Source organism: Chrysemys picta, chromosome 2 (assembly GCF_011386835.1).
Source record: "Chrysemys picta bellii isolate R12L10 chromosome 2, ASM1138683v2, whole genome shotgun sequence".
Taxonomy (NCBI): domain Eukaryota; kingdom Metazoa; phylum Chordata; order Testudines; family Emydidae; genus Chrysemys; species Chrysemys picta.
The window spans coordinates 64,575,412-64,598,932 of NC_088792.1; the positions used below are offsets into that span (position 1 = coordinate 64,575,412).

The 23,521-nt window shown below is 45.9% G+C and overlaps 1 protein-coding gene across 5 annotated transcripts in view; it reads left to right on the top strand.

Annotated features, from left to right (window-relative positions):
* PALS2 (protein associated with LIN7 2, MAGUK p55 family member) overlaps positions 1 to 23,521 on the top strand; it is a 128,820-nt gene that overhangs the window by 71,784 nt on the left and 33,515 nt on the right. For all 5 annotated transcript variants that reach the window (XM_005290868.5, XM_024106787.3, XM_042861518.2 and 2 more), the window contains exons 3-5: positions 12,635 to 12,787; positions 18,084 to 18,236; positions 18,878 to 19,105. In XM_005290868.5, coding sequence (XP_005290925.1) covers positions 12,635 to 12,787; positions 18,084 to 18,236; positions 18,878 to 19,105 — 534 coding nt within the window. The remainder of the gene's footprint in view (positions 1 to 12,634; positions 12,788 to 18,083; positions 18,237 to 18,877; positions 19,106 to 23,521) is intronic.

The following is a 23,521-nucleotide window of genomic DNA, read 5'->3' on the forward strand; positions in this document are numbered from 1 at the left end:
TTATAGAGGAAGTGCGCCTCCCATCGACGCCGGAGGCATTCGAGGCTGCCTCAGACCTCTTGAGCCTCCCGGTCCCAGTGTCGCCGCACCGGTGGAGAGAACCTCCGGATTCCGCTCGACCCCAGTTACAATCTTGGGGCAAACTGGCAATGCTATTGCCACGCTCCCCATACCGCACCACCCCAGTGGCACCGGCGCAGAGGGAACTTTCTCCAGTCCGGCGGCATCGGTCCCCGGCGACAGTGGGTACCGCCCCTCCTATGTCCTCATACTTGGAGACCACTGACTCGGAGGCGGACTCATACCGCTCCAATAGATGGAGGAGCAGACGATCATCCTCACATGCGAGTGCCCAGCCCTACCCGCCACAGTGGCAGCAACAATGGCAACCACCCCCCCAGTGGCCGTTCTGGACGCCATGGGCCTACCACCAGTCAGTGGGTCAGGCGTATGGAACCCGTTCACGGGCTGCATCGGTCTCCTTGACATGGGTGGCCCCGCCGCTAATGCCCCCACAACCGGCACCACTGTCTGACAGGAGTGTGCCACAACGGGACACGGCACCGCCTAGTCAGGCACCTGCACCGATGGGGACCATGCTCCCAACGCCACAGGCACCGCCCAGCACTCCTCGTCGCTCGGTGTCGACCCCGGTACCGGCCGCGGTGTCGCATCCTGAACCCGCACCGGCCGCGCAGCCTGCGTACCGTGTGCCGCAGGCCCTGGTAGAGGTGGAGGGTATAGAAGAAGGCCCTCTTTAGGGGATCTCCTCCTCTTTCTCGCCGGATGATGCAGTGGCGGGAACGTCAGCGGCACTGGCTCTGGAGGACAATAGGATCCTCCAACAGCTGATTACGCGAGCAGCCCAGAGCCTCTTGATCCAAACAGAGGAGATCGAGGTGGATACTGATCCAGTGGTGGACATCCTGACCCCGCGGGCCCATCCAGGGTAGCCCTGCCTCTCATAAAGACCATTGCGGACACAACCAGCACCTTGTGGCAGACGCCAGCCTCATTGGCCCCCACGGCTAAAAGGACTGAGAGGCGATATTTTGTTCCATCCAAGGTCTATGAACATCTTTATGCACACCCTCCCCCGGACTCTCTAGTAGTAGATGCAGCCAACCAGAGGGAGCGCTAAGGGTTCCAGGGAGCTACGCCAAAAAATAGAGAGGCCAAGAAGTTGGACCTGTTCGGGCGAAAGGTGTATTCGACAGGGAGTCTGCAGTTGCGCATAGCCAATCAGCAGGCCATAGTGAGCCGGTATGGACACAACACGTGTTCGGCTTTGTCTAGGTTCGTGGAACTCCTTCCCCAGGAATCGCGAACCGAGTTTTCAGCCCTGGTCGAAGAGGGAAAATTGATTACCCGAGCTTCCCTCCAGGCAGCCTTGGATGTGGCCGATTCAGCCTCACGCACTCTGGCGACTGGTCTGGTCATGAGGCGGGGAGCCTGGCTTCAAGTTTCAGGCCTCCCACATGAGGTCCAACGGACAATCCAAGACATCCCCTTCGAGGGGCCCATGCTCTTCTCGGAGAAGACTGATAAGAGGCTACATAGCCTAAAGGATTCACTGGCTACCCTTCGCTCACTAAGCCCACACACCCCAGTCACTCAGCGTAGGCAGTTCAGGCTGCCACAGGCCCCACGGCCGTACCAGCCTCAAAATCGCATGGATGCATTGCGCAGAAGGCAAGGACAGGCAGAAGGAGGCAACAACAGCAGCCCTCTGGCCAGTCATCTGCCCAACCAAGGCCTCCACAGGGGCCTAGACCACCATTTTGATGGCCCGGTCGAGGACGACCTACCGGTCAGAACTCTGGATTGTACTAACCTTACCTTTTCGTCATGTCTGTCCCCCTTCTATCGTGCGTGGGCCCGGATCACATCGGACAGTTGGGTGCTTTGCACGGTAGAGAGGGGCTATTCTATCCAGTTCTCCTCCCTCCCGCCCCACCAGCCCCCCTCCCCGTCCCTCTTCAGGGACCCCTCTCACGAGCAACTTCTAATTCAGGAAGTACAGTCCCTCCTCGCAGCAGGGGCAGTAGAGGAGGTTCCTCAGGAGCTCAGGGGCAGGGGCTTCTATTCCCGCTATTTCCTAATACCGAAAGCGAAAGGGGGCCTCAGACCTATTTTGGACTTGCGGCATCTCAACAAGTTTGTAAAGAAGCTCAAGTTCCGCATGGTCTCCCTGCCCTCCATCATACCTTCCATGGATCCAGGAAACTGGTATGCCGCCCTCGACTTAAAGGACGCATACTTTCACATTGCAATAATCCCTCAGCACAGGCGTTACCTCAGATTTGTCGTGGGCAATGCCCATCTACAGTTTACGGTTCTTCCTTTTGGACTGTCAGCAGCCCCAAGGGTCTTCACAAAGTGCATGGCAGTCGTGGCAGCCTTCCTGCTCAAGCAGGGTATTCAGATGTTTCCCTACCTGGACGATTGGCTCATCAAGGGCCGTGCCAAGGCACAGGTGGAGGCTCAGGTGGTCTTCATCAGGCAGACCTTCCTCGAGCTCGGCCTCTTGCTGAACGAGGCCAAGTCCACACTTTCTCCAACCCAAAGAATCGAATTTATAGGGGCAGTTCTGGACTCGACACACGCCAGAGCATACCTCCCAGAGGCCAGGTTCCAGACTATGTCCAACATTATTCTCGGCCTCCAACGTTACCCTATCACCACAACAAGAAATTGCCTCAAGTTGGTAGGGCACATGGTGGCATGTACCTATGTGGTGAGCCACGCCAGACTCAGACTGCGTCCGCTCCAGTTCTGGTTGGCGGGTGTATCGGCTGGTCAGGGACTCCCTAGAATCAGTGATGACGCTACCTCGGCCAGTGTTGGACTCCCTCCAATGGTGGCTCGACCCGCGGGAGGTCTGCACGGGAGTGCCTTTCCTCGGCCCCGAGCCCTCCCTATCCCTGGTAACAGACGCATCGGATGTGGGATGGGTTGCACATCTGGGCGACCTCAGGACCCAAGGCCTTTGGTCAAGGGAAGACCTTTCGTTACACATCAATGTCAGGGAATTACGAGCGGTGCGCCTCGCATGCATAGCCTTCAAATCCCAGCTGACAGGCAGGTGCATTTCTGTCCTCACGGACAACACTCCAATGATGTTCTATATCAACAAACAGGGTGGTGCTCGCTCCTCTCCCCTGTGCCGGGAAGCACTCGCATTATGGGACTTTTGAGTACAAAACGTAATTCACCTGACAGCATCCTACCTCCTGGGGACGCAGAACGGGCTTGCAGACGCCCTCAGCCGCTTGTTCCAAGGTCACGAGTGGTCTATCCGCTGGGATATAGTGCTCTCAATTTTCCGGCTCTGGGGTCATCCCCAGGTGGACTTGTTTGCTTCCAGAGAGAACAGGAAGTGTCACCAATTCTGCTCCCTCATGGGACGCAGTCCGGGGTCTCTAACGGATGCCTTCCTCCTCTCTTGGGCAGACAGGCTATTTTACGCCTTTCCCCCAATTTCTATGGTTCACAGAGTAATCCTCAAGGCCCGTAGAGATCACACTCGTGTCATCCTGATAGCGCCGGCGTGGCCGCGCCAGCACTGGTACATGTCGCTCCTACATATGTCTACATGGGTACCCCTCAGGTTGCCCCTACTCCCGGACTTGATCACACAGGATCGGGGTTGCCTGCGTCACCTGAACCTGGAGTCGCTCCACCTCACAGCCTGGATGCTCCATGGCTAAACCCAGTGGAGATGTAATGCTCTCATCAAGTCAGGCAGGTCCTTCTTGGTAGCAGGAAGCCCTCAACAAGGACCACATACTTGGCCAAGTGGAAGCGCTTCTCCCTCTGGGCCACACAACGGGGTCAGGCTCCCTTGCTCACCCCGGTCCCTCTCATATTGGACTATTTGCTACATCTGAGACACCTGGGACTCTCCCTCTCTTCGGTTTGAGTACACCTTGCTACAATCTCGGCGATCCACGCTGGAGCGGGGGATACCTCAGTGTTTGCAGACCCACTCGTTGGTCGCTTCCTCAAGGGCCTTGACAGGTTGTTCCCACACTGTCCCTGCGTGGGACCTCAATTTGGGTAGAGCGGCCACGTGGTCCTCAATCCACACTTTTACGGCACACTATGCCATCACGCACCAGGCCAGAGATGATGCAGCCTTTGGCTGCACAGTACTCCAGTCTGCAGTGACCTCTGACCCCACTGCCTAGGTTCAGGCTTGTGAGTCACCTGCTTGGAATGGTCATGAACAGTCACTCGAAGAAGAAAAAACGGTCACTGACCTTTTTGTAGCTGTTGTTCTTCGAGATGTGTTGTTCATGTCCATTCCAATACCCACCCTCCTGCCCCTCTGTCGGAGTGTCAGCAAGAAGGAACTGAGGGGGTGGAGGGTCGGCTGGCCCCTGTATACAGCGCCATAAGGCGCCACTCCAGGGGGCACCGAAGCCGAACCTACGGACACTGCTATAGTAAAATCTTCCGGCTGGCATGCACACACCTGCTTGGAATGGATATGAACAACACATCTCGAAGAACAACAGTTACAAAAAGGTGAGTAACCATTTTTTCCGCATGGTCTCATTGGGGACCATATCCCTTCCCTGGATCCTGGAGACTGGTACGCCGCCCTTGACGTGAAGGACGCGTATTTTCACATAGCGATTTACCCTCCACACAGGCACTTCCTTCGCTTTGTGGTAAACCACGAACATTACCAATTCGCCGTCCTTCCCTTCGGATTGTCCACTGCTCCGAGAGTGTTCACCAAATGTATGGCTGTCGTGGCAGCCTACCTTCGTCGACAACGAATACAGGTGTTCCCGTATCTCGATGACTGGCTCATTTGGGGCCACACCAGGGAAGAAGTGCAATCCCATGTCCAACTCACCCTGCGCCCCTTCCGCAAGCTGGGCATCTTACTCAACAGAGAGAAGTCAACTCTGGAACCAACCCAGAGAATAGAGTTTATCTGGGCAGTCTTAGACTCCAGACTTGCCCGTGCTCTCCTGCCGATTACTCATTTTCAGACTATGGCAAACATCATCCGCAGCCTCCAAAGCTTCCCGACTTCCATGGTAAGGACTTGCCTCGGCCTTCTGGGGCACATGGCGTCGTACACTTACGTAACCAGGCATGCCAGACTTTGGCTCCACCCGCTTCAGGCCTGGGTATCAATGGTGTATCGTCCGGGTCGGGACAGCCTGGACATGATGGTCACGGTTCCGGAGTCCGTCTTGTCCTCTCTCAGCTGGTGGCTGAGCCACACGTCGGTGTGCGAAGGGGTACCATTTCACGCCCCACAACCTTCCTTATACCTTGTCACTGACGCATCATCTCTGGGCGGGGGCGCCCATATCGGGGAACACCAGACGCAGGGCCTTTGGACCACGTCCGAACTAACTCTGTACATCAATGTACAAGAACTGATGGCAGTACGCCTAGCATGTCAGGCGTTTCGCAGTCTCCTACATGGCCATTGTGTGGCAGTCCTCACAGACAACACCACAGCCATGTTCTACATCAACAAGCAAGGGGGAGCCCGGTCATCCCACCTATGCCAGGAGGCCATTCTCCTGTGGGAGTTTTACATAGACCACTCGATACATCTGATGGCGTCGTTTCTCCCAGGAGTACAGAAAACGCTGGCAGACCGTCTCAGCAGGTCATTCCAAACTCACGAGTGGTCGATTCGTCCAGATATCATCCACTCCATCTTCCGGAGGTGGGGATTTCCCCAGATCGGCCTATTCGCCTCGCACATCAATCAGAAGTGCCAAGTGTTTTGTTCTCTCCAAGGGCGATCTCAGGGCTCCCTGTCGGATGCTTTCCTACTGCCGTGGAAAGACCAGCTGTTCTACGCCTTCCCTCCATTCCCGCTGGTTCACAGGGTCCTGCTCAAGCTGCGCAGGGACAAGGCAGGCATGATTCTGGTCGCTCCAGCATGGCTAAGGCGGCATTGGTACACCACACTCCTGGAGTTGTCGGTAGAGCCTCCGATCACCCAGGACCACGGACGACTCTGTCACCCCGACCTGCAGTCGCTCCACCTTACAGCGTGGATGCTGCATGGTTAACTCGGGCGGAGTTACTCTGCTCACAATCCGTGCAGCAGGTTCTGTTAGGCAGCAGGAAACCCTCCACACGGGCAACCTACTTAGCCAAATGGAAGTGCTTCTCCTGTTGGTGTGAGCAGCGTGCCACGCCTCCCCTTGTAGGCGTCAATACCACTTATACTGGACTATCTCCTATCCCTAAAGCAGCAGGGCCTGGCGATATCATCTGTCAGGGTGCACCTGGCAGCTATCTCAGCGTTCCATCCAGGAGAACGTGCTTCCTCGGTCTTCTCTAACCCGATGGTCATCAGATTCCTAAAGGGCTTAGATTGCTTATACCCACAACTGCGTCAACCGGTCTCGGCGTGGGACCTTAACCTGGTCCTATCCAGGCTCACGGGGCCCCCGTTTGAGCCAATGGCTACCTGCTCACTCCGTTACCTATCTTGGAAGACAGCCTTCTTTGTAGCCATCACTTCAGCAAGGCATGTTTCTGAAATTAGAGCCGTCATGTCGGAACCTCCATATACAGTCTTCCATAAAGACAAGGTGCAGCTTCACCCCCACTCTTTCTCCCCAAGGTGGTATCAGCTTTTCATGTGAACCAGGATATCTTCCTCCCGGTCTTCCACCCTACGGTGCACGCTACGCGGCAAGATCAACGTATGCACTCTCTGGACGTGCGCAGGGCCCTCACATTCTATATCGAGCATATGAAGCCGTTTAGGAAGACGACTCAACTCTTCGTTGCAGTGGCTGACCAGATGAAAGGCCTACCGGTCTCCTCGCAAAGTATCTCCTCTTGGATCATGTCCCGCATTCGTGCTTGCTATGACTTGGCCGGTGTCGCGACACCATGCCTCACCGCCCACTTCACGAGGGCTCAAGCCTCCTTGACCGCTTTCCTGGCCCAGGTTCCAATCCATGAGATCTGTAGAGCGGCAGTTTGGTCATCCGTTCATACCTTTGCCGCTCACTACGCGTTGGTATAGCAGTCTAGAGACGATGCTGCATTTGGCTCAGCGGTTCTGCACTCAGCGATGTCTCCCTCTGACCCCACCGCCTAGGTAAGGCTTGGTAGTCACCTAATTGGAATCGATATGAGCAAGCACTTGAAGAAGAAAAAACAGTTACTCATTTGTAACTGTTGTTCTTCGAGATGTGTTGCTCATATCCATTCCAAACCCGGCCTCCTTCCCCACTGTCAAAGTAGCCGGCAAGAAGGAGCTGAGGGGGCGCTGGGTCGGCTGGGGTATATATCCAGCGCCATAAAGACGCCACACCAGGGGGCTCCACAGCCGACCCACTGGGTGTTGCTAGGATAAAAATTCTCCGACAATTGTGTACGTGGCGCGCACACATCTAATTGGAATGGATATGAGCAACGCATCTTGAAGAACAACAGTTACCAAGGTGAGTAACTGTTTTTTCTTCAAGATGTGTTGCTCATATCTATTCCACCTGCCCCTCTGTCGGTGTTGCCGGCAAGAAGGAACTTCTTGGGCTGTCAGGGTGATATATAGAGCACCTTATCGGCACCACTCCAGGAGGCTCCACAGCCGGCCCGACGGGTAGCTGCTAGAGAAGTTTCCAACAGCCGTGCACACGGCGCGCACACACACCTAACTGCAATAGATATGAGCAACACATCTCGAAGAACAACAGTTACGAAAAGGGTGAGTAACTGGTTTTTTTTTTTGTTAGATTTTTTTTTTAATGAAAATTGTCATTACAAAATTTTACTAATAAGATCAGTATTATTAAGTCTTTTAGCTATTTTAAAAGCAGTATTGGGTACAGTGGTAAATGGTTATATAATCTGTATGATATTTGCAAAATACATTTAAAAAACAGCAGCACCATAACATTTCTTTATTCTTTTAAGAGTAATGTGTATGTCTGGCTCAAAATTCTCAGTGAGCCTTATAATAAACAAGGTTATTTAGTCAATGACCTGACTTTTTTTTCTTTAAAATAGAAAAATAACTGAAGCTTTGCCCTTTTCTTTGTTAAATAAGTGGTTAATCACAAATATTGGAGCTCACTTAATAAAATTTACAGGTAAGAATGGATTCTTATCTGTAAGTTCTACTTATTATTGAATTCTACTTATTTCATGAGAAATTATTTCAGAAAAAACACACAGATTTTTCTGTTTTTATATAGCAAGATTAAATTTAAACATCTGCCTTTGACACTGCCTCTACACAGCCACACTGAGAAGTGGTTTTCCTAGGCACATACTAAAGGACCCATATTAAAGCAGTACTTGGCAATTGGACATGTGCACATGTCCATCAGGCTCCATATATTGAGGTATATATTGTTCGCTCCCTTTAAGGGTGTTTCAGTTCACTCTCTACCAACCAGTGATCATGAATCAATCCTTTTGCTGACTTCTGTTTATTAAAATTATTGACAGGGGAGGGATAGCTCAGTGGTTTGAGTATTGGCCTGCTAAACCCAGGGTTGTGAGTTCAATCCTTGAGGGGGGCCACTTAGGGATCTGGGACAAAATCAGTACTTGGTCCTGCTAGTGAAGGCAGGGGACTGGACTTGATGACCTTTCAGGCTCCCTTCCAGTTCTAGGAGATAGAATATCTCCTTATAAAAAAAATTAACTTTTGGGGGGGAGGGATAGCTCAGTGGTTTGAGCATTGGCCTGCTAAACCCAGGGTCGTTAGTTCAATCCTTGAGGGAGCCATTTAGGGATCTGGGGCAAAAATCTGTCTGGGGATTGGTCCTGCTTTGAGCAGGGGGTTGGACTAGATGACCTCCTGAGGTCCCTTCCAACCCTGATAGTCTCTGGTGTTGAGCATCTTAATTTTTTTTGTTGGTTTCATTGGGAATTTCCCCCCTGGTTTTTGATTGTCTTGAGCTCCACCCTGTTAACAAATAATGAAATCTGGATTGTACCACAAAATTCCCAGCTTCTGATGAGCACAGTAAGTATCTGCTAAGTTTAGAGAAGGACTCTAAGGCAGTACATCTGTAAGTCTTTTCAGAAAAGGGGCCCAACAGACTTTTCTTTAGAACTTGCCTTTACAAGGGGATCAGGAAGCTCATGAGCCTGTTATCTTCCCCTAAAAAGGCACTGGAAGTGTAGTTTATTAAGCCTACCTCAGTGTCAAAGCCTGATATCGCATCACTGGACTTCAAAGTTGTCCTCTGGGTTATCATTAAAGAATGACAACATAAGCTAAATGTCTTTATAAATCTTAGGATCCAGTCACCCTGAATGGAGCTGGAAAAAGCATTTTCCTAAGGTCTTTAGGTTAGAGGTTGTTCAGCACAGAGGAGAAGACAGGATTTCACCAATCTGATCTGCTCAGCCTTTATTGTGATTGGCCTTCCGGAATCCTAGGTTGTAGAGATGTGTGTCTCAGGTTCTGCATTAGATTGAGCAGTAATCCACAGTGTGGTTATAGACACCTTTCTCTTATATTTGTGGGGGAAAGGGCCCTTTTATGAAAAAATGCTTTTTCTCCACTTCCTCTCATTGCCAGGGTAGTGTAGAAGATTTGGCAGGGAAAAGCCAACATGGAACTGACAGACCCAGTTCTCAGAGCATATTGCTCTGTCCATGAGATCATCCTTTCACTCTTTCTCTTGAGTCCGGATTTCTTGTTTCAGCAGAGCAGTTTGTGCAGACTTCATGTCCCTTCATATCTTGTTTTGAAAATCAACAGCTAACTTTTCTTGTCTGAGGTGGTCCAGTCAGTCAGTTAGAGATCAGAAAGCAGCCTCGTAGGGGGTGCCAAAGTTAGAACTGGCTTAAAATTGCTCAAGGCAGATGCTTTGACATGGTGGTTGTCTGATTCCAATTGTCTTGGACTTTGTCCTATCTCTGGTATCACTAAGCAATTCTTTGCAACTGTTCATATTTACATAGCTGCCAGTGAGAGCAGTTCTTATATCATAGTCCACAAAGAAGGTGTCCTTAGGCTGCACCCCAAGTTTCTGACCAAAATTATATTTCATCTCAATAAGTCAGTTTCACTGCCTGTGTTTTTTTCCCCAGAGCCCAATATCTGCTGTGGGGAAGCGAGGTTGAGATGGTTAAGAGCTCTTAGTTATTACAGTATACACCTGATTACCCAAATAGCATGGAGGACACAGATTTTATTCAGATAATCAGGAGTTCGGATAATGGAGAGGGCAGGAGTTGTTCAGCAGTGGGGTGGCCTCCCTGGTATCTTGGGGTGGCTTCTCCTCACAGTCCTAGCCGGAGGGTGGAGGGGGTCTCCGCTTTTCCCCATCAGGAGTGCAGCCTTCTGCCTACACCTTGCGCCTGCAGGGGTCAGGTGTCACTGGCTTTGCAGCAGTGCAGAGAGCCTTCTGCAGCTCCACTGTCATAGCACCAGTTCACCCATTCCCATGACAGCAGAGCTGCACAGGGCTCCCTGTGCTGCTGCAGGAGCCATTCCGCATCATGGTGGCCTCCCCTGTGATCAAGGTGTGTTGTCGTTGTCCTCCTGGCCAGGGGTCTTTGCTCTGGTATTGGAATCTCCACATTATCCAAATCCCTTTCTTGGCCCCCAGCATAGATTCAGGCCCTCTGCAGCTGGGGGACAAGGAAGGGATTCAGATAATGAGGATAATAAGGATTCGACTAAATGAAGTATAATGTATTTAGAGGAAAGTCAGACTATGTAGTCCAGTCATTACGGGGGGGAGGGGGGGGGAAGAAAAACTCCTAAAAATCTCTGCACAGAGATTAAGTGGATGAGGTGCTACATCCAATCATGTATGAAGTCGTTGGTGTTCCCATGTCTGAATGCCTCAGGGTTTGCTCTGTGAGGAAATGGCAGCCTCTATGACGCATCTCTTCTCTAATGAAGGGCTAGCAATGTTCCCCTGTTAGAAATCTGTAGGACTGCTGTGTGGGCTTGGTTCACACATTCTCAAATTGCTGTTCTCTTGACACTGCGTCAAGAGCAGATGCTGGTTTCAGAAAGACAATGCTTCAATCGTATAACTAGCAGGGCTCCTTGGACCTTCTTTTCAAGGAGGTCACTGCTCACTACGGTGACCAGACGTCCCGATATTAGGGACTTTGTCTTATATAGCACTATATCCCCTGCTCCCGAAAAAGAGAGTTCTGATTTTTCATACTTGCCACCTGGTCACCCTACTGCTAACTAGTCTCTTAGAGTGGGACTCTGTGACAGAAATGTCCAGGATCAAGAAAAAGATAGTTACCAAGGTAAACTCTTGTTCTCTAACCGTATTGCCTTCATAAAGCAACATTGATCCTCCCTCTTCCTCTCTGTTTCAGAGCCCAACCCTTGTAGCACTTCTAGAAGTAGAGAGGAACTGAGAGATTGTTCAGAGATGGTGGGCTATTAGACTGTTGTGTAATACAGTTACTCGTCACTTAACATTGTAGTTATGTTCCTGAAAAATGCGACTTTAAGCGAAATGATGTTAAGCGAATCCAATTTCCCCATAAGAACTAATGTAAATGAGGGGGTTAGGTTCCAGGGAATTTTTTTCACCAGACAAAAGAATATATTATATATATATATACACACACAGTATAAGTTTTAAGCAAACAGTTTAATACTGGTACACAGTGATGATGATTGTGAAGCTTGGTTGAGGTGGAGGAGTCAAAGGGTGGGATGTTTCCCATGGAATGCTTTACTGCTAAATGATGAACTAGCAATTGGCTGAGCCCTCAATGGTTAACTCTCACACTCTACAAGGCAGCAGGAATGGAGGGAGGGGAGACAGCATCACAGACAGAGACACACACCGTGTGTGTGTGTGTGTGAGAGAGAGGGATGCACATTTCCGCTTTAAGTACACTGCCTTGTTAATTAGATCAGCTTGCTGAGACCACAGCTGCTGCCAGCAAGCTCCGTCCTGAGCCCTGTCATCTGTCCCCCCTGCTCTATGGAAGATGGGGTAAGCGGGGTGCAGGAGCAGGGGGGAGGGGGACACCCTGACATTAGCCCCCCTCTTCGTCCCCTCCCCCCTACACAGCAAGCAGGAGTCTCGGGGAGCAGCTTCAAGGCAGAGGGCAGGAGCAGCACATAGCAGTGGGGGGAGGAACAGCTGCAATTGCTAACCTGCTGGGCAGCTGCTGCACAGGGAACTTAGGTGAGCGGGGAACTGATGGGGGGCTGCCGGTCCACCCTGGTTCCAAGCCCCCACCAGCTAGCTGCAACGGGCTGCTCTTCCTGCAAGCAGTGGACAAAGCAGGCGGCTGCCAAACGACGTTAGAAGGGAGCACTGCACAACTTTAAACGAGCATGTTCCCTAATTGATCAGCAATGTAACAACGAAACAATGTTAACCGGGACGACTTTAAATGAGGAGTTACTGTATAGAGCTTGAGGGGATACATGTACACACACACGTCAGTCCGGTCCTGCTTTAAAATGGGGGTCCTATAGCCAAGTGGTTAAGCATGCTAATCCTACGGTGAGGCTGTAAAGGCAAAACAGCAGATTTACTTTAGATAAGGCGCTCTTTTTAATCTTCTTGATGATAAGATAAATCAGGAAATAAAATGAATCCCAGGGCTAAATGAATTAAAAGTACTGCTGCAACTCATTGGCTGTCATTAATATAATTTTGTTTTTAATCTCTCACAGGCTCATGAGCGACTGGAAGATTCTAAACTTGAGGCTGTCAGTGACAACAACCTGGAGCTAGTGAATGAAATTCTTGAAGACATCAGTCCTTTAATAAACAAAGATGAAAGTATTGCAGAATTAGTTGGTATACTCAAGGAACCTCATTTTCAGGTACCATTTTTTTTCAGTTTGAATATTTAAATATGTTACCACTTAATATATCAACATATGCATATTGATCTAACTAGAAAGAGTGGAAAAAATAATTTTAACCTCCCCCCAACCAAATAAGGAGGAAGAATTTGGAAGAAACACCACAGTCTTTTTTCACCAAGAGTAAAGTTAAAGAGAAATAAGATAAAACTAAAACAAAAAAAGGCCACTTGGAGGGATTAGGTATATATGCTGACTAATTCGTTTTGATCAAAGCATATTATACATTCCTTGACATATTCTCAAATCTGTCTCTAGCCAAGCATTTGCCATTCTTTCTTCCCCTGGTCCAAATTTGCTGTGCTCAGGGGGATGATGTATATTATTACATACAGATTTAACATTCTTTCACCTGGAAACTTAGTGCTGCACTGTCAGCTAAAGAATCTTTCTGGTTTTTTAGAACTGGTCACACTCTTCACAACCCTCTTGCATACAGGGTTTTGGGGTTTTTTTACTAGACAGTTTTATGCTTCCAAGGTTACACAAGATCTAAAAGGATTTCCCTAACTTTTTTTTTTACTCTGGACTTATTTTTATCTTAAATTTGGATTTACCTTTCTCCACTGCTGTGGTGAGTTTGGCAGACATTTAACTACACCATTATTCCAGGATCCTATCTCTGACAATAGCCAGTAGCAGGTTATTCACAAGAAGGTGTAGGAAACCCCTTATTCAGAAGTCTGTGGCCTTCTCTCATCCCTCAGAAAAACGGTTTCTTAAGGATCTGGGCGAATATAAGTTTATCTGTATAAAACTGGTGCAGAACCTTGGTGAGTTTCTTGGTTAGCTTGATCAGGAATGGTGGGTTAATTACTGGGCAGTAGTTGGGAGAGGTTGGTTTTGTCAACCAATGGTTTAAATCAGGGGTCGGCAACGTTTGGCACGCGGCTTGCCAGGGTAAGCACCCTAAAGGGCCGGGCCAGTTTATTTACCTGCTGACGTGGCAGGTTCAGCTGATTGCAGCCCCCCACTGGCCGCGGTTCGCCGTCCCGGGCCAATGGGGGCGGCGGGAAGCGGCGCGGGCGAGGGATGTGCTGGCCGCGGCTTCCCGCCGCTCCCATTGGCCTGGGACGGAGAACCACGGCCAGTGGGGGGCTGCGATCGGCTGAACCTGCCGCGTCAGCAGGTAAATAAACTGGCCCGGCCCACTAGGGTGCTTACCCTGGCGAGCTGCATGCCAAACGTTGCCGACCCCTGATTTAAATACTGGCTGGATTATGGTGTGCTTTGAAGGGCTGGTAGATTTCCTTCCTCAAAGGAGAAATTGGTTCACAGTTGCAGATGGTGACTTGCTTTTCCAAAAGTGCTTCTATGACTTGTACTTGTGTGAATAGACTGAAGAGAAATTTGACTGGGACAAACTTATCTGGTTGGTAGATATTACAAATGGTTCAGAGAGAATTTGTATTTATCCAAGGGAAAAATAAAAGAATTAATGGAAGCAAGATGTGGATGATTTCCATTCCCTTTTGAGAATGGGAGGAGTTGTGTAGGAATGTGTTATCAGCTGTGTCAGATCAGTCTTTAGGGAGCTATTTGCTTCTGGGCTATAACCAAGAGAGAAAAATACTTGAGAAATCCTGATGGTGAATCTACCTTGTTTGTAGTGGTGGTGTGTCAAGATTCATAGGCTTCTGGAGACCGAGAAACCAAAAAATTGGTTTCATTACTGAGATTCAAAAATTACCCTTTTGCAACAACAACACTCTGCAGGTAGAAATATTCACCTTTGTGTCTGGTTCTCACTATCTGGGATTGATTTTAAACTTGTAATTACTACCATTTGACAGCCGTTTAATTAAATTAATTTCTGTTCTTTGTTTATTTGAATTCGGTATGTGCCCACAGTATCACCACAACCACAGTAATCAGTCTTGTTTAGAGTCTAACACAAAGGCCAAGGAGTGAACTGATATTGAGAACTCTTAGAAGGTGGCTTCTTCATTGTTCAGGCACGTAAGCTGGGGAACATTGTATTGTCATAGTGCATGCTGTACCTCTTAAGCAAACAGAGGAACCCACTCTCCAGTGCTGTCAATATGGCACCTTTCACAATATTTAAATTTACTTAAAAATAGAGGTTAAACAGAATATTCTTTTTCAGAAAAGCCTGTTTTTGACCAATCTGTCAACAGATGCTACATTGTGGATGCTGTTAAATCTCTTAAGTATATGCATATACCTTGCTGCACAAAAAGTAAAGTATTTTACCGGACATCCCAAGTGTAAAATTTAGCAACAGAGAAATGGTTTAAATACAATTTTGCATGCATATATTAGCTAATAATTTTTGTATGTACAGGGTGGTAAATTCGCAACCATATGAGGTGGAAAGCAGTAATAATGATAGTTTTGGTTTTATCTGGTTTTTATTAAGTCTGTAATTCCCTTAAAGATAAATGAGACTAGCAACACTGAGGCTAGATATATATCACTTTTGATTATTATAAATATTTATGGACTTTTAGCCAGATACTCAAACAGGAAAGAGATATTGCACATTTCTATCTATTAAATCATTAATAGTCTAGGAATTGCACTTGACATGAGCTATGCCCTCTACATATTCTCAAACAAAAAATTGTCACGGCAGAATTAAGGTTGAGTGTACGTACCAGTAACTTAAGGGAAAAAACATAACCTGGATGTTGTTGTCCTACCAAAACCAAGCACTACAAACCAGGAAATTCAGAGTTAAGGTAACGCTTAAGAGATCCAAAAAGTTAAAGTAAGAAATTCACAGTTATGGCACCCATCATCTCTCATTCAGTACCGAAAGGTCAACTCTAGCCTCCCCAGCTCACTTGTTAAATTTTCAAACAAGCATCTTCTCCCATGTTGCCCCTTTCGCTTGTGAGTTTTTCCCCATAAATATCTGCAAAGCTAACTCATTATTTTCCTTCATATTCCTCCTTTGGACCCTTCTCTGTGGTGTTATGTACAAAAACTTGACAATGGTTAGGCTGCTGGTGTACTGAGCCTGCAGCTTATTGTGCTGACCAATAATGTCCCTTGTGTCCTTGTACTTTCCTGTAGGTTTGTCTGTATCCCTCTGTTATCTTTTCTTTCATTTAGATTGTTAAACTCTTTGGGGCAGGAAATGTCTTTGTTCTTGTGTGTACAGGGCCTAGCACAGTGGGGTACTGGCCCAGGACCAGGGCTCCTAGGTATTGTAATATATATATATTATAATCATAATCATCTCACAATGTTACTACAGGGCAGAGTTAAGGTTATTATTTTTATATATATATATATATATATATATATAATATATATATATATATATATATAAAAAAATAATAACCTTAACTCTGCCCTGTAGTAACATTGTGAGATGATTATGATTAAGGAATCTTAGCATTTTGTGGCACCACATTAGGTTAACCTGATTTTTAAAGAGCATATTCGAATATTTTTTCATAATTTACCCTTCATGGTGTCATGAGGATTCTGCCTCTCCCTTTGCAGAGATTCCTACACAAAAACCCACTTACTCAAGTTTTGAGCAGAGGACCAGGATCTGTCCCACAGAAGATTGTCTCTATAAGCTATGCCCTCTTAGCTCCCATTCCTCTAACTGCTAGGTTCAATTACAAGCAAATTGGTGGCAGCAGTTCAAGCAAATTTTTGCTGGCCCTCCAAGAGGCTCCCAAGAACAGGTAGCCCCTATCTTCTGCTTCCACAGCTGGACCCGAAGTTCCTTTTTTCTCTATGTCTGTTTTGCTGTTTCCCTATTTGTGGCACACAGGCTCCTGAAGCATCCCATGTGAGTTGCTTGAAGGCCTCTGCTTTCTGTGTCCATGCTCTGGTAGGCCTCTGGAAGCTGTAGCATTCAAGTAGTACAGCTTGGCCTAGCTACTGGTCCTATCCTCTACCTACCCCTGCTGTGCGTGTTGCCCTACCAGAGCCACCATTCATGGTATCTTGTACTCTGTTTTTTCTATCCAGCTACTTAATGTGATGCCTGTCAGTGGCCTTGCCTGTGACTAGAACTCCAGGATGCCCTTTTGTGAAATAAACTGCCACTACCCCACTTTAAGGTGAGGTAGGATTAAGGGCCATCCCACTCCACTAACTTGTCAAGGGCCCATATTTCCTCTCCCTGCCTCTACCAATGAGACTCCCCTTAGCTCCCTTTATGAGGGGGCCTGGTACTTCCATCTCATCGGAGTGAATTATTGCCAGGTTGTATAGACGTGGGTTGGAGTACCCTTCTTGTTTCCACGTTTTCCACTTAGGCCTGAAGTCACTATAATCTGTCCCCTAGAGTCTGGTCTTTTGCTTTGTCCAGCAAACCTACATTTATGTTGATTTTTCATAAATGTTAGAAGGTTAGATTTTTTTAATGACAGGTACACCTCTACCCCGATAGAACGCTGTCCTCGGGAGCCAAAAAAATCTTACCGCGTTATATCAAACTTGCTTTGAGCCACCGGAGTGCGCAGCCCCGCCCCCCCGGAGCACTACTTTAACGCGTTCTATCTGAATTTGTGTTATATCGGGTCGCATTATATCGGGGTAGAGGTGTACCTTAAAATTGTAAAGTAAATTATCTTCTAAAGGTATTCACTATAAGATTTCCATTTTGTGTGTGTGTGTGTCCATGTATGTAGACTGGGAAGAACTCCTTTAGTTCAAAGTTCTGATCACTTGTTTCCAGCAAGTGGAGTTATCTCAGTTTACATATATCCCAAATTGTAAATGGGACTATAATTCAGGTTCTTGTAAGTAGAAACCACACACATCTTGCAAAATCACTAGATACTCTTATAAATCTAGAACTTATAATTCTGCAAAGTTTTAGCTTTTTTGTGGGGGATTGTTCGTTTTACTTCCACCACTTCATGAGGCTCCAGGAACCTAATGTGACTGCTCAGATACTTCCTTATTAGTCAAAGAAAAAGAATATTTTAGGGTGTCTGCACGTATGTGCATGCGTGTGAGTCCAGCTGGTCATATTCAACTCATATTTACTCTGTGTCTACTAAAACTGCTTACAGTAAATAGCACTTATGTGAGTAGTCCCATATTTGTTCAGATAGTATGGTGATGAGGTCATGTAAATACTTAGTCATATGTCCCAAAGAAGTCTATTTAAGTGTTACTGTATTCAAAATGAAATAAGGGCTGCAAAATCTAGACTTAAATGAGTTGCTACAAAACCTTTAGGTACTGAATTGTCATTTAATAACCAATGCCTTCCATGGATATTAATAGTAAACATGCTTTATTCACTCTTCATTTACAGTCACTCTTGGAAGCCCATGATATTGTGGCATCAAAGTGTTATGATTCCCCTCCTCCTAGCCCAGAAATTAATAATTCTTCAGTGAACAACCAGGTAGTACCAGTAGATGCCATTCGTATACTTGGTATTCACAAACGAGCAGGGGAGCCACTGGTAAGTAAACGTAATTAGGTGTGTCTGTCTTTCGCCTAAACAGTAAGAGAAATATTTTATGTTTTGAATTTTCTACACTGTTCTTATTACTTCTCTTTATTCATACTGGTGTTTATAATTTGTATATTGAGTAATCCCACTGATTATAACATTTTCAATATCAGTTTGACAAGAGATGCAATAATGAAAGGCTAAAATCTGAAGATACATTACCATTCTCCCACACTTTTCTCTTCAAGGACAAATGATGACTTTGTCATTAGGCAGCATAAGTGGTATGAAGAAACTTTTTTTAGTATTTGATCCTAATAAGGAATGATAGAACTTTGTGAAGTCAAGAGCAAATGGTTTGACCGGTGTACGCTTACGTATCAACTTCCTGTCTGGAGTACATATGATTTGCATTTATTTCACTTGTACCATGCATGTTTCCATAATACAGTGCAATAATGTCAGTATGTTAACAATTTGTGCTGTGGTCACTATTAAAAAGTCAGCATTTTACTTTGGATAAGAAATAAGTAGGATAGCTCAGATAACATTCTGTAGTAACTGTTAGGTAAATGTTAAAACAAAATGTAAAGTGAAACTCAAACAGTGATATTAAACTAAGTAATGGTGTTACTCAATGCTTCCTTTAGGGTGTTACATTTAGGGTTGAGAATAATGATCTAGTAATAGCACGAATCTTGCATGGCGGAATGATAGATCGACAAGGTCTTCTGCATGTGGGAGACATCATTAAAGAGGTGAATGGTCATGAAGTTGGAAACAATCCAAAAGAGCTACAAGAACTACTGAAAAATATTAGTGGCAGTGTCACTCTGAAAATTCTTCCCAGCTATAGAGACACTGTTATTCCTCAACAGGTCAGTAACATGATATCTTCATTGCTTCTGCCAGAAAACGTTTTATTTAGTGATGTTGTTTATAATACATAAGATTATTATAACTGAAGGAATGGAGACAAAATACTTTTCTCTATTTTTTTTTCTTTGTGCATTTGACTGCACTCTTTGTATAGTCACTTTAACTCTTCCCCTGCATAGTCAGCCAGTTTCCCCTTTGTCTGGGTCTTTCCCATACAGTAGAGAAGAGGAAGAAAAAAGATTGTTTTAAAAGAGAAAGGAATATGTAGCTAAAACCACAAAAGTTAGCATAGAGGCTGAAGAGCAAGTGTAGTATCTTTAATTCTCTTAAAAAAAAAAAAAACTAGATTAAGTTGTCCTTTTAATGATAGACACAGGATATATCATGTAATGTAAAGCTGCTATATAGCTGGTTGAAATTTTGAAAAAAACCCGAACATTTTGAAGAGTGACAATTTTTGGACTAAATTTTGTAATGGCTTTTTTTTTTTTTTAACTGTTTTTGACTGTATTTGCTACCATTTTCTCATGTAAAACAACGAGGTATGGGTATTTCCTTCTCTTCATTTGGAGCATTTGGTAGTAAACACAGATACTGAAGATAAACTGGAGAATATAAATATCTGGCCCCATAGATACCATGGTAATTGGTGTCTTAAAATGCCTCATACTGCCTCTTAATGTGGTAGGTTGCTTCAAATATTAAAAGATGGACAAATAAAGGAAGGTTCACATAATAGGATTTTTGCCAGACAAAACCTGATAATATACAACTGAGCTATGGATTAATTTTTATTGAGAAACATAGCACATAAAGAGTATGCTTAATGTTATATGGTATTCCTTTACTAATATAAATAACATTTTGATCTTAAAACTTTTGTTCTGGGAATATGTGCCAATTTCATATGTTTATATCTGTCCTCTTAAGTCCCTCATGTAGACACATATGATGGTGTAAAGACCTTTTAACCAATTAACAGTGAAGAAGGTTTATTTGCTTTCTAGTGAGCACAAAGCTGGTGTTACATGTGCCTCACTATCCAATAATTCTAATTTGATTTCATTCCAAGAATTCCCTAAATCCCTCACGTCTTCATATTCCTGTAAGTTGAGTGGTAAAAGTATTAGTCCTTTGTATTTGCATAGTGTCTCTTTATTAGAAGAGCTCAGCTGCCTTAAAAGGATGGGTAAGTAGCAGTTTCTCCATTCACAGATGAGGAAAGTGAAGCACAGAGAAATTAAGTGACTTGCCCATGGTCACTCAGCAACTTTGGCGAAGGGTCAGCACACTAGAACAGATACTTTACCCTAGCCTGTATGAACTGTATGAGAAAGCCACTCTTCTGGATTTGGGGTTTATATAGATTTCTGGTAGCCATGTTAATATTCTGCAAATACAGGTTCTTGTCCTTCCTTGAGACCTACAAATAGGAAGTTCTATGTAAATGCTAAGTACTATTATTTAATGGGTGTTTCAGGTTCTAGCATATCAAAAAGCTGTAATGCTGAGCTTAAGAGATCCAAACAGTATAATACAATGCAAAATAAATCTTTTCAACATCCCATCCTGGCTTTTATCATATATTTATCCACGAGCCAAATTCCCTTTTGGGCAGTTGGCTTCATAAAGCCCATAAATTTAGTTAGCTAAGTTGTGAATGCAAACAGAGTGGTATTTTAGTACTGGCTTTCTGATTCTACTAGTAGTGTCCCATACATATTCTAACAATTTGTGCACCGATTGTGAATTCCTACAACACAGAACTCAAAGTGGGGTGTGTCTGTTTGTGGCATTACCCAGGGTGCAATCTGGACTGTTGAACAGCCATATCCCCTCAATTCTCCAGCCTGGGGTGCCTTTTACACTGCTCACGCACAGCCTCCAGCATGTAAATTACTCCCAGCTATACTGTGTGAGTGCTATGGTGAGCCACTCTTGAATTACACTGCAGAACAACACCAGTCCCCGATTCCCCCCCAGAAATGTGCATCTTGTACTGCCCAGCCCTCTCCTGGACAACACAAGCTCATATAAAGTCGGTCATTTTATTAATAGAAAATGACATGCACAAACCCTGTTACCTCAAATGAAGTTTCCCAAACACTTCAGCCCAAGCACACTGGTCTAGATAAAACAATAAAACAAGTTTAACAACCACAGAATGATAGATTTTAAGTGATTATAAGTAATGAGGCATAAAAGTCAGAATTGGTTACAAAGAAATGAAAAGCAAAACACAACTAATACCTAACATCATAAGTGTAGCGCCCCTCTCCACCTGGTTACCTCCTTCAGTGCCAATCCGCTTACATGTTTTGATGGACACGTCTGGGTTCTTTTAGATCCTGCCACCCACTCAGCAGGGTGTATCTTCTTTCCTTTTTTTCAATGAAATTATTTGGCGGTGCCTGCACCCCCCTCGCTCCTTCCTGGCAGGGTCACCAGGGCAGCTTGGGTGGAAAATTCTAACTACAGAGTAATCCCCACTTGCTAGATAGTTGGAGACTTCGAAGAAATAACACAAACACATAAAAATATATTCAACACAATAATTATATTAAACAGGAGACAAATACAACATAACAGGGTGAAACACTATTTTTAGGGTCACTGGTGCCCACACTGAAAATACCCATGACTTGATGTAGCAAATGTAAAATTAGTGTCCCATTGGTACACGTACTTTGCTGGGGCCCTTGATGACCTATAACCACAACATTCTTCTCTGCAGTGGTTTAGCAGTGTGGCTGACTTGGTTCAGTACAGCCCAAAGGACTCACAAGTGGGAGGAGGTGGGAAAGGATACCTCCACAGGTGTAATATGCACAGCTTATAAAATCCTCAAACCCTTACTCCCTGGCTTGAGGACACAGTTCAGGGAGTAGGGGGTCCCCATAACAAATTCCCTGACTAACTAAAAGTTGGTGCATTCACAAACTCCATGAATGATCCTCAGGTTCGAAGATGACGCTGGAATCCTCAGTCGCTGCAGAGGGGCTGCTGTCTGCTGGCAGGGAAGGAATCAGGCAGGAATCAGGCTGCGTCGGTCCCAGGATTTCCCCTCACCACAAAGGAGGGTGCAGGGCTCAAGGTGTAGGTTATACAACTACACTAACATCCAAACTAGCCTCCTAGCCCAGCCTCCAGTCACACACTCATCAGGAAGCTTCCCCGGACTAGCAGACAGAGCAGAATTGACCATGTGGTGACTGGTCTCACCTAAGGAGGTGGAGGGCGAACTCAGCCTGGCTGGGGAAATTTCCCAGCAAACGCTACAAATTGGGAATCATCAGTGGGGAAGGAAAAACCCAGCTGAGGGATCTGCTCTCCGGTCCTTAGAGGCCTGTTCTCAAGGGGAACCCTGCATGCAGGCCCGGGACTCACCAGTTCCCCACACAGCCAGTCCTGCCCTTGCCCTGGCTGGCTCCAGACTGACTCCAAAATGGCTTCTCCCCTTTCCTGAACTCCCTGGAAGGGGCATCTCACTCCCTATTGGTTGCCGGGCAGACTCTGAGTTTGCCTTGGCTCCCCCTCCCTGAGCTGCCTGCAGACAGAGCTCCAGGAATCTAGGTAATCTCCTTGGGGGTTACATAAGCTAAGTGAATTCAAAGCTAGGGTCCTTCTCTTCTCTTCTCTTCTCTTCTCTTCTCTTCCCTTCCCTTCCCTTCCCTTCCAGAAGACTTACTGGCTGAATCTTTCAGTCAGGATCTCTCGTCCTGGTCCAAAGCTATTTACTTTGTTCTTCAAGTATTGTCGATGTTGTGAGTAAAGATGAAGGGAGATTTGGGGTGTCTGTTCCCCATTTTTATATCTCGTCCTTTTTGAGAATCAGGAGACAGAAAGTCTTTGGGGATGGGAACCTCCAGCTATTTCTTTGCCAAGATGTAAATTTCTCTCTCTCACCCTTGTTCCTGCCAAAGAATGGCCACCTAATCAGGCGGTGGTCTATTTCATTTTGTTGACACCTGATTGAAACGTCAGTTTGCCTTTTGTCTCTGCGGAACTGGTTTGTGCCTGCTATTAGTAATATCATACAGTAGAATCTTATAATGCTGCATACAATGTTGCCACACATATTTTACCTGGATAATAATGACCAGCAAATTTTGAGTTTTCAAATAATACCTCACAAGGCATACTTTGTACAAAATTTATCATAGTCTTGAAAAAGGAATGAATGTGGGGTACAGACTATCACACTGTTGTAAACCAGTTTGCCTGTTAAGCCCTGAAGGGTTTATATATTCTGTTATAGCCTGATTTCTATATTTTAGGCAAATCAGGCTTTCTGCTGCAGTTCCTGTATTTTTTTATTTTGTTTAAAATCTTGAACTGAAACAAATGCCCAATTCTCAGTTTTTGGTAATAGATTATTTTCTTCTTTTGTCTTTTATTTTTTGTGGAATTGTAAA